At 38.3% G+C, this 12,293-nt stretch overlaps 1 protein-coding gene across 1 annotated transcript in view; it reads right to left on the reverse strand.

Annotated features, from left to right (window-relative positions):
* EXOC6B (exocyst complex component 6B) overlaps positions 1 to 12,293 on the reverse strand; it is a 715,292-nt gene that overhangs the window by 161,342 nt on the left and 541,657 nt on the right. Inside the window, exon 20 of the mRNA XM_082851950.1 lies at positions 6,280 to 6,353. Coding sequence (XP_082708076.1) covers positions 6,280 to 6,353 — 74 coding nt within the window. The remainder of the gene's footprint in view (positions 1 to 6,279; positions 6,354 to 12,293) is intronic.

The following is a 12,293-nucleotide window of genomic DNA, read 5'->3' on the forward strand; positions in this document are numbered from 1 at the left end:
TGTATAACTGATTCACTTTGTTATAAAGCAGAAACTAACACACCATTGTAAAGCAATTATACCCCAATAAAGATGTTAAAAAAAAAAAAGAAATGACATCTTCTAACTTCATGAGTTATCAAACTGTTTGATTACTAACTCTGGTGCAGATGACTCCCAGTTTTATAGGCCATTATTCAAGATCAACAAAATATTTCAGTTGAGCACCTGGAGAGTATTTCTACTGACAACATTACTGATCCACACACTTCACTACTAGAGGGTTCATATACCACTATATTTTCCTCCACCAAGAATATCCTTTCATAAAAACTTTCCCCTACTACCTACACCCACACCTCCCTTCTTTACCATGACTCACTGACAACTGCTCAGTAAATACCTGGGAAAACTACAGGCCACCACCCTTCCCTACTAAGAAGTACATGTGGGGGATGGCTTTCTTCCAGTTTAATATAGCTTAAGGGTTGTGATGAAGACTGATCCCTGAGGCCTTTTATGTGGGCCTGCCCTACCCCCACCCCAGCCTCCTATGTAATCGCCTGGTTAGGGTGAAATATTATAAAAGAAATTCTATTGAGCCTCATTTTGATATGTGCCATATCAGACAAAATCAGTTTTTGATATAAATGGATGTTCTACTGAGGCTAAAATATAAGCACAGTTAATATTTTTTCCATAAGCGCCAACAGCAGTCATGCAAAGGGGACAAGTTCCTCTTAATGGGAATATTGTTCATTAGACTTGAAGGTAAGGCAAAAAGAAGGGAAGGCAATTTTATTCAAAAACCAAAATTTTATTGAATAGGACCAAGATAGGAGGGGAAATAAAAGGGGAGGTGTCTACACAGTCAGATTCTTGAGTGGTTCTCAGGTTTCCCTACCTGATGCTGACTAACTGAAAATACTGATTTTACCTTTATACCTCTAATAGGCATAACATCAGAATCTGTTCAACGTCTCCAAAGAAATATACAATTATTTCTCTTAGGTTCTATAGTTGTTTTTAAGGCAGTTTAAGTGCCTGCAATGGAAATGCACTGCATTTACTTTAGACTGAAGGTTTAGAAATTGGGGAATACGTGGCCTAGAGGGAATGCCACCAACTCAATCTAAAAAAAGCCACAGATATCTTGGAATGGCTTTGCTGTATAAGAGTTGTTGCCAACAAGCTCCATTCAGGAGATCTGATGCAATGTCACAACCTAATTCACTCAGCTTTATAAAAACTTACGTATATTGGAAGTAAAAAACAGTTGGTGCCAAGGAACAGAAACGTTTCTAAAGAACATATTCAAACCTCTTCCTGTTGGTCAGACATGGAAGGTGAACAGCTAAAATTTAATAAATAATGTAATAATTATCTGGGGATGTCAAGATTCTCTCACAATGAATGGAAAAACAGAAATGTGAAGTGTTTCAGGGTAGCCTGTAATAAGCAGCATTTGATGAGGAGATACAGAACATAAAAAAGAGGTCCATGAAGAAGCTGGAAAGTAAAAGCAAAGAACAAAGAAGAGAAGTTAAGAAAAGGGGATTTAAAGAGATTAGTTTAATACTTAAAGGTGGCAGAACAGTCTAGATCCTGGTTAAATCAATACACACACACATGCACACACACACACAGACACAGACAGACACATGCATACAAACACGCACACACATTTTTACAAACAAAACTTAAATCCAGCTCTTCTCCATGTTTGAAATACCTTTACCCCTCATCAACACCTAACTTCTTCTCAGTTTAACTCTCCACATTTTCCATGAAATATTTTATAACTACTCAGGCCTACAAAGACCTCTGTACTTCATGGCCATTTTTTGTACTTAGAGATTCAGTCTTGCTCCTGATTTGCATTGTTTATGTCACATGATTATATAAAAGTCCTATATTCCAACTAGAGTGTAAGTTGTAGTCTCTTTTCCCATTCCTTGAATTTGGGCTGGCCTTGTGACTAGCTCTAGCCAACAGAATGTGGAAGAAGTGATATTTCAAGCATGGGCCTCAAGAGGTTTTCACACTCCCTCTTGCTCTCCTGGAACCCTGCCAGGAGGCCACGTGAATAAGCCTGAACTGGGCTGCTGGCTAGTGCGAGATCACAGGGAGCAGAGAGAAGAGTCGACTGAGCTAAGGCACGCGACCTCAGGCAAGCCAGAGCCCATCCGGCAGCTGATCTCAAAGTATGAGTGAGCTCAGCTGAACCTAGCCAATCTGTAGAAACTTGAGCTAAATAAATGGTTCTTGTTTTAAGCCAATGTTTTTGGGTGATTTGTTATGCAGCAAAAGCTATTGCAATAATTGAAACATACACAGTTGTTTTAGCATTCCAATGAAATACTTAATCATACTGTGCCTTATATTAGAATCAAGTATTTGCTGTTCACCTCTTTGTTACTGGAGGGCAGAGACTGTATTATATTCATTTGTGTATTCCCACAACACCTAAGTTGTGCTTTGTTCACAGTAGGCACTCAGAGTTTGATAAACTGAAATGAAAATCATCTGAAGTTCAAATTCCGGTGTTCATCAGCATAATTTACTTAATGTTTAACAACAGAAGAAAATACAAACCATAGCACTGCTTAAGAATCAAATAACTACTGAGGATCTACTATTGGCCTTGTGTTGTTATTCTCAATTATGAACCATTAAGGGCCAGCAATTATCAGTACTTGGAATATAAATGCTACTTCAAGATAGTTAATAAGTGAGCCTTTAAGTTGTCCTTCTCAAGATTTAGCATTAACCCAAATTTGGATTTTCATAGAAATATGCACATAGATTTGATACATGAATGTGAAGTTGTACTGCAATCGTACTTTTACGAGCTTGGGAATATAGAAATTATAAAGTGGCAAAGAAGAAGATTTTGATTTGCACTAATTCACATTAACAGCTGGTTTTCTAAACCCAGAAACCTGACAAATGAGCTATGTAGGTAAATATACTTTAACTTTGACGTGCTATAAAAGTGTAAAATATCATGAAAGCCTGTGTATTCAAAATGTCATTTCACTTTTTTCCTTAAGAAGTAGAAAAATTAGAATAGACAGGACGGCTCAGAAAGGATGAATAGTTTTGCTATCCACATCTAATTTGCTTCCTAATAAAATTCTATGGCTTTTAAATGACACTCTGCTATTATAGTCTATACAGAGATGAGTTCATCAAATATTCCATGTTTTGAATATTTTAAAAATTATCATTCAATTGATAGAGCCTGAAACACTGTAAAGCAAAAGAACATGAAAGCATGATCAGAATGAATATATTCATAAACCAATGAAGAAAATACACTCAATGACAGTAAAAGAATATCCTTGCTGCACTGAACTGGGGACAAATCCCCTTTTTGCATGGGTGCGCGTATGTATCCTATAACTTGCCTTAACTTTAACTTCTTCCTTTAACTTCGGCCATTCCTGATTAATATTGTTATCTTTGACTTATAAAGGGCATAATGGTTAAATCAGGTAGTAAGGTGGATAACTGAGTCAGGACCTTAAAAGGTTTAGACCAGCTAAATAAATAAGAATGATTAAAATCTGGTTTGTTAATAGAATGTCAAAAAGGAAAACGCAGACCAAAGAGAGTAAAGTCTTCAATTGTGGTGTATAAAATCAACCACATAAAGACTAGATATGGAATGAGTAACAATGCTACACGTGAAAAAGATTCAATTACTAGCAGATGGAAGCTCAATAAATCAGGATAGAAAGCCTGTCCCCCAAATTGGAGTGCATTAATAAAAATACAAAGAGTGAAAGGGTCAAAGTTAAGTGAGACATATTTTAGCCAACTTAAGAAATACGTTTCTTTCTTTCTTTTTTTTTTTTTTTTAAGAAATACGTTTCTTATAATCAGATTGTCTTGAGGTGGACCCTGCTGCTTTGGGGAAGCAAGTTCTCTTCAAGGAGAATATTCAAGCACAGTCTAGGGTGCTGTACAGGGATTCCAAGTATCAAGCCAAAGGTTATATTACATGATTTTTAAGATTAGCACCCAGCCCCCAAATTCCATAACTATTTTAGGATTGCAAAGAGTACAGGCAAAAGGACACATACTCAAGGACACCTAGTCATGTCTCATTTGAGGTCAAGCTATCTCCTTTGAAACCACACTTCCAGATTTTCTATTATAATCGGCACATCTCTTATAGTTCATTAGCTGCTCACTTTAAAAATGACGGTCACTTTAAGTTATGAGAATGACTAAAATGAACTGCAAAGAGATAAATATTTTCAGCACGGGATGTGGAAAGATAATTTTTGTCACACTGATTCAACCTACCTGAGGCCTGCTAATAATGAGCTAGGCAAGTTTTTCAAATGATCTAAGAAAAATGTAAGCTGCTTTAATAGAGACAGACATAAATAGAAATTAAGTGATAGATTGAATAGCAAGAGGCATATTCTTTCATGACTCAGTGAAATTTTGGAGTTTTGGTTTCTACTACTAAAACTTCGTAATCGGAACCCTCAGAACAAAACTGTAACAGAAAATAGGAACTTAAGCATAAGCAACAGTGCTCACTGAGAGCTCACAAGTACTTGAGCATTCATCCCCAGCTCAGATCCACCTTATTTTGGCTGTGTTTTCTAACTTACTCCCTTAGTTAACATTTTCTGTGAACACTAGTTGCTTTCCATAGGGACCAAAACCACAAACTCGAGAGAATGACCACACTTCCTTTCCATGAAGAGTGAGAAGGGAAAAATTTTTCCTTGGATGTGTTTTTCCAATGAAATTCAATTTCTGCTTTCCAAGAAACGCCAATTGGCTCAGAAGTCTCTGAGAAGAAACAGTGCTGGGAAAGTCAAGCAGATACCGCTCCACAAAACCATAAAGCAAAATCCCAATCTTTCAGGTTTACATCAGCCGAGGGGTTAAGACCTGAACATCTCGGTTGAGTGGCTGAATCCACAGGTGGAAGGTGTTAAGTGTGGAAAGAGATACTCAGCTGCATTTGGGACCATGCTGGGGAAGCCTTTATGTGTAAGAGAACCCCCACCTCAACTCCTAAATATTAAGTTGACACACGTTTCTGGGACGCGGCCTGAATCCTCAAACTTTGGCGGGTCTATAGAGACACAATTTTCTGTTTTCTGCTTAACAGGGCTTTCCAGAATTGTCATCAGATGACAGATTACACCACCCATCCACAAGGATTCAGGGGTAGCTCAGGCCATCCATTATGGGTTAAAAGCTGTTCTAGCATGAATCGAGTCACAGTAGCAAGGAGACTACCAATACAAGGGGTCCTACAGCTTTAAGAAATACCCTGGGCATCTAAAAGTTCTCAGAATGCAAACTTTGTCAGCTCTGAAAACAAGAGGCACTGCATCATTATGGCAGGAGAAACAAAGCCAGCCCCCTTTTAAAAAACAGACAAAAAAAAAAAAGATTGTTTTAATAGGAGAGAAGCATCAGTCATTGATTCTTACTTCATTCACACTTTCTATCCAACCCCATCCATCTTCAGAGTGAAGAGATGACAGAGCCCAGTTAACTCTCTCCCTTTTTCGGCCCCCGCCCATACTGCTCCTCTATACCCAATCCACCAAGGCCTACCAACCCACCCTTTTCAATCTGCAAGCAACAGCTCTATAGCACGACTCTTTCTATCTAATGGGCTTGCAAAGCTCAGGTATACCTAAGTACCAGCTTTCATCACATTACTTCAGTAGGGTTGCCTGTCAGGTTAGCATGACTGGTCAGGGCCTTTGCTAATTATCTAAAATGACCACTTAGTCACTCATGGCTGACCGCATTCTACAAAGGAGGGGATGGGAAGACTTAAGGCAACAGAAAAAAGTCAACAAACCAAACCAACAATCCAGAATGCAAAATATTTCATCTTTCTTAAATGCTACTGCCCTCATTATCTGCAAACAAAAGTCCTCTGGGCAGGCAGTCTCTGCATCAGTGCACCTGCTTAGCATTGGTTTGCTGAGCTATCTTTTTGCTGTGTCTGCAGAAGCCAACTATAGCACAATGGGTCACATCACTTGAGGGTCACTTGAGTCCCTCTACATTCTGGGTCCCTCCTCCCACCTCCTGCCTTCCCTTCCACCCACAAAACCTTTAACTCCACCATAGCTAAGGATCCCAGATAGCTAAATAAAAGAGGTGGCCTCAAACACAGGGAAAAACCCTTAGGTCTCCAGTGTGAATCGCCAACGCCAATCCCCCTCCCCTCCCCTTTTCCTTAAGACCTGATGGTCTTCAGTCACACATCTTAAAAGAAAAACAAAAAACAAAAACACAAAGACTTACTTGTCTCAAGTCGATGAAGGCCAACTGCAGCGTGTCCTCCTGGAACCCAGGCACCGGGCCGGATCTGGCAAACTCTGTGGGAAAGAAAAGAGGATAAAAAGCGCCTTTAACTAACCATGGACAGGGAGATTGGCAGACGGATGACAGGGAAGACAAGAGAGGCTGGGGGAGAGGAGGACCAAGCTTCTAAGGAGTCATGTCTCTCTCCCTTCAGCTTCTTTGTTTGCCCTTCAAAATTCGTGTCATCAAAACACCATTAATTCCAGCATCCTGACAGCAAGGAAACTGTACTAATTCGACCTGAAATTTATTCCCATGAGCTGCGCTGGGCTTCAGAGTATTTGTTTTGTGAATGGACAAACAACTTGCAAAGGAGGAGGGAGTGGGGGAGAGAAAAAAGTTTTTCCTCTCAACACAATAAAATCTTCAGCTGTGAAACTCTTTTCAGTTCCGAAAGCTATTTATATTTTAGATCGCTGAAGGAATTTTCTAATTTCACGCCTGTCACCTCATTCCCCAAGCATTTATCAAAAAATATTCCCTGCCACATCATTAATTATTCCCTCACTGATTATTTGTATTATCTCATGAGTGCATTATCGCCAACACACACACAGACACACACTCACACACACACACCAGCAGCAGAGGCTGCCCCAATCTAGTGCTTGGCTCTTCAGTAAAAGAGTACTGCAGATATGAAAAGACCCATCTAAATAAATCTCACAGCAAAAACTTAGGAAACATTTGTACATGTCCATCCTTCTAGTGTATTCTTTATTCTTGACTTCTACTTCTATTCCACTCTCAAAAATTCTTTTTTCTCTTCCTTCTATCCCAATTTAGTCTTAGGTCAAAAGAGACCACATGAATGCTATTTGCAATTTACAGTAGCACCTTGGGTACATGCTCAGTTTATGACTCTGGCTTCTACATTGTTAATAAGAAGATAACTGCACAGGGCTATAGGGACAAATACTAGTAACAGTTAAGAATGTCAGATTTTATTGTCCCTAAGCCCTGCTTATTATGCAATCAAAAGGTCTTGTTTAAGCCCCTACATACACACAACACACACACACACACACGTACATACAGAGCAAATTCAAAAGTTGGACAGTTACTAACTATGCCTTGAATTCTCTCTGTGAAGCCAAAGCATGATAAACATTTAACATCAATCTACTATTTACCTCAAAAATAACAAGTATCTGCTCAAAGCAAATATGAAAGGGAATGTTTTCCTTTCAATTATATTTTTCTTCAGGAATGAATTTAAGAAATTATAGAAAGTTGGTATCATATTAGTCTTTTGAAATTAAATAAAATCCATCAAGATATTTGCATATATGTCTGGAAAATTACTTCAAACAACTAGTAACTGCATAGATTCAAATGATGATTTATGAACAATGACAGGAATTTTTGTTCTTTAAAAATATTTTCCATCTAGGAAATGTCTACTAGGTTTTCATAAAATCCTTGACCTACTTTAAAAAATGTTATCAAGGTAAGTTGCAGGGAACACAAAAACATTATGTGAAATGAAATTTAAAACAAGTTATTAAACGAACTGTATAGAACACAAAGTGTTGTACAACTGTAACACAAAATATTCTTCTTCTAGAGATTTTAAATAAAAATGACTCAAATGGAAGGAGATAAACGATATAGAATGATTAGCACATTAAGTTTCTATTTACTTTGGAAAGAAAATTTATATGCCATTTATAAATGAATTCTATATGTATAGCCCAAATGATTAAAGTTTTAAAAAAGTAAAGTTCTAAGACTATACAAATACATGATGAGAGCCATGTTAATAAAAGCTTGCCAGAATCCATCCTTCATATCTTACAATAGCCATTATCTGTGATAACCTTGTATATGGCCACTGCTCAATTACAGGTACAACTTTCCCATACTATGCTCCTGTAGAAAGCAGTTCTTTGAATTATAGCCACAGCCACTCTTTTTGTCTTGATTGTCAGGTGGTCAGCTTAAATAAGCTTCCCACGCCTGGTAGTTTCATCCAAGGTTGGTAGATTATCACTGTTGCTCCCGTATGACATAACAGCTATGCTGCATCATCTGAAGTCCTCTCTGTCAGTAGGACCCTACTTGAGTCAAGATGCAGCAACTATCACGGTGTTCTGCTGCCCTACACATGTTCAGTTCAACAGGATTGCCCTATGATACATGGTTTGAATGCTTGAGAGGTGGCTACACATGCTTGAATCTCCTTATTGGGCATGCCCCCTGGGGTTGACATGATGCTGATGAAACCACTCAGGAATCTGGATGTGATACATATTTAGTCAGAGCTGTACTTTATAGACCTCATTTTATGACACACTGAATCTTCCAGGTTCCCAGAGGACATGGTGGCCTTTTAGATTTGATTTTCCTTTTATAAATCAGGGAATGAAAATTACATCATGTGTGACAAAGTAAAGAGATTAATTTTTGTGTATAGCTTATGGAAATGTTTAATTACTATATATTCAACTTCATATTTACATTTTTTTCTCATTGTTTTATATATGTAATTCTTGTCTTCCCATGTAGGCAGTGAAGTCCTTAGGGATAAGGACCATATCACAGAACGTAGCAAGTATTAAAAACAGTAGATGTCCAACAAATACTTATATATTAATTTACAGAAATAACAAGATTAACTAATTACACATATTCTTTACTGCCAAGGAAAATCTTTGGATTGCAATAGTAGGGTGCCTTTAACCTGAGTATCAATAAGTAGGCTTTAGGAATTTATAAGCTCCCTAAAATTAGATGCCCAATGATTGAGGAGATGGGCTTTGGGTCATAAAAATCAGTTTGAGCTCCAGTTACTAGCTCTAAGGCCATGTGCAAACTACTTAATCTCCTTAAAGCTTCAATGTCTTTATCTCAAAAATAAGGGTAACAGTATATTCCTTATAGCGCTGCTATGAGGATTAAGTGAAACAACTATGTAAAGCAGTTGGCAGAGTACCTGGCATATCATAATTGATTATCATTACAATTAGTTTTTTGTGGGAATATGTGTTTCTCTGTGAAGAAGGTTCATATCTTTTATTGACTTCTCAGAGGGTTGGTGACCAAAGGTCAAGAGACACTATTCTATATCCAGGACAAAACATTAGAAGAAATTCAGCTACTATTCAGTTATGAGTTAGTGAGTTGGTATTGAAAATTTATAGGCAAATATTTAAGTGCTTCACTTAAAGGAAGCTGATATGACTAATTACTAGTGTATTAGCCACAGCACAGTAATTTTCACTGGTATTATTTTAGAAATCAATAAATGCATGAAATAGGTCTCCCATAATTTTGTGATTCAATTATTTCCTTTAAAACATGACTGTTCTTCTACAACCAATTTTTTCCATATATGAAAAATGTTAATAGCGTAAGAAAGTGTGAATATTTTTTTAAATTGAAGTTTGTATTTAGTCTGATGTCAACTATGTAAAATACAATATGAATAGAAAACACGACAGTAAGCATTTATTTCATAATGTTAACTGAGGCTGTTAAAGAGAGGAAGATTACAAGGGATTTTATTATTCTTTACATTTTATAAACTTTAAAACTGAGTAGAGACCACTTTTATAATCAGAGAAAAGGAAATAGAAGGACACACACACACACACACACACACACACATACACACACACCCCCCTCAAAATTATTTAGTGCTATTTTCTCTAGTAATAAGAGATAGAACTTGTTCAAGATTTAGAATTATAGGCAACTGGGATTGATTTGCACACCCATGTCCTCAGAGGCTGCTTGATAGAGAGAAGGAAAACTACACATGGGAGGGGACAAGGAGCCCCAAGTCTGCGGACACATATACAAACTGATTATATGTACACACAGAAGCTTTTCTTTAGAATCATGAATAAAAACTTTCCTTCTTTTGACATCATAAAGAGGAGTACATGTCTGTACTAGTGGCCAAGTGGAACCGATGGATATATGGGGCACAGTGAAAAAGTCTCTTTCTGGACTTGTCTCTGGATTCCAAGGTCTGTGGTATGTTTTCAGTCTCTAAGTGGCTTAAGCCAGTGCCAAAGTTTCCAAAGGCTGGAGTTTGGCAGAGTGGCCCTCCACTTAACACAGAACCAAATCCTACCTTTGACTACCTTATGTTATGTGGGGACTGCATCAAGGTTCCAATGAGGCTGGCAAGAAAGCTTCCTCTCGGAAAACTTGTTCAGGTTAGTGGAGCCCCTGACCAGCACCCAGCCATCCTTCAGAGAGCTCGGCTCTCCCCAGCAGCTCTTCCCTGCCCTTGTCCAATCACAGTATGGACAAGAGTTGAAGCTGGGATCAGGGCCTGCCTCCAAGATCCAATTTGCAAATGTGAAAAATCTTTTAATGAGATAAATTTTCATTTTAAAAAACTTAAAAGGAGGTGTACAAAGTTATAGGAAAGAAGGCATATTGTTAAGTGAAGGTATAAAGAGGGAAAGAAAATAAGAGGTATAAAGAGGGAAAGAAAAAACCCCTCACTTAACAAATATCCAACATTCCTTCACATTCTCATACACACTTAAATCGATGAGGTGTGGCAATTGTTTTTAAAGCAATATTAATTTCTCAAAAGTATCCTATAGTTTTACATTTCTAATAATCTTCATATAATAATGAAATAAAATTGCCAAAGTAGAAAAAGGAGGGATTCCACTAATTTCAAAATGCTTTCTACACTGCTTGAAGGCTGGTCTTAAAATTAACTGCCGCTTAGATGGGGGGAGGAAAAAAATGTTTAAATCAACTTAAAAATTATCTGGTACATTCATATTTGGCTGAGGAAAACAAAATATAAATTTTATAAAGAGCAGAGAACCCTAATTAGAATAAAACAGGAAAGTCAGAGTTAGAAGGGGCTTTGAGGAATCAAAATGACTGCCTTACAGCCAGAGAAAAGTACTCTGGTTTTTCAGAGTTCAAGGCCTTGAGAGAGAAGAGGGAAGTGAATGAAACTCAGAAAGGTTAAAAGGTTATAGGGAGGGGGAAGGGTAAGCTGGGACGAAGTGAGAGAGTGGCATGGACATATATACACTACCAAATGTAAAACGATAGCTAGTGGGAAGCAGCCGCATAGCACAGGGAGATCAGCTCGGTGCTTTGTGACCACCTAGAGGGGTGAGATAGGGAGGGTGGAAGGGAGACGCAAGAGGGAGGGGACATGGGGATATATGTATACGTCTAGCTGATTCACTTTGTTATACAGCAGCAACTAACACACCATTGTAAAGCAATTATACTCCAATAAAGATGTTAAAAAAATAAATAAATTAAAAAAATAAAAGGTTATAGGTGAAGTTGGCTGGTGAGGACCTGGAAAAGCTTGACTTATGCGTTCGTCTCACTCTTTTTTTTTTTTTTTTTTTGCCCCTACTTGCATGTAGGGTTCCCAGGATACAGGACTTTTGTTTGTGTCTATTTTTGCGCTACGCGGGCCTCTCACTGTTGTGGCCTCTCCCGTTGTGGAGCACAGGCTCCGGAAGCGCAGGCTCAGCGGCCATGGCTCACGGGCCCAGCCGCTCCGCGGCGTGTGGGATCTTCCCGAACCGGGGCACGAACCCGTGTCCCCTGCATCAGCAGGCGGACTCTCAACCACTGCGCCACCAGGGAAGCCCAATACAGGACTTTTAACACTGGTGTGGTAAAAAAACGTTGCCTGCTATTTCAGTAAACAAGAATGTTGCCTGCCATTCTGGTAAACAATGAATGTTACCCACCATCAGCCACCAACCATTGCATCCACCCTAGACAGTGTGCCCTGAAGAGATTTCAGGATGAAGGAAAACAGGATACTGGCCCTGGATAGTTAAGATGCATATCAAAGGAATAATTTCTATGAGTCCAGACTCTTGCATCTTTCCATACATAGAGAAGCACTAAAATCATTAATTTGAGATGTCTGCTTTTTGTGATTAGCTATAATCTATTGATGTTTGACTCCATGTTTGTTTGTTTGTTTCCAGCAAAAACTCCTA

This window comes from Leucopleurus acutus (genome assembly GCF_964270905.1).
Source record: "Leucopleurus acutus genome assembly, chromosome: 12".
NCBI lineage: Eukaryota > Metazoa > Chordata > Mammalia > Artiodactyla > Delphinidae > Leucopleurus > Leucopleurus acutus.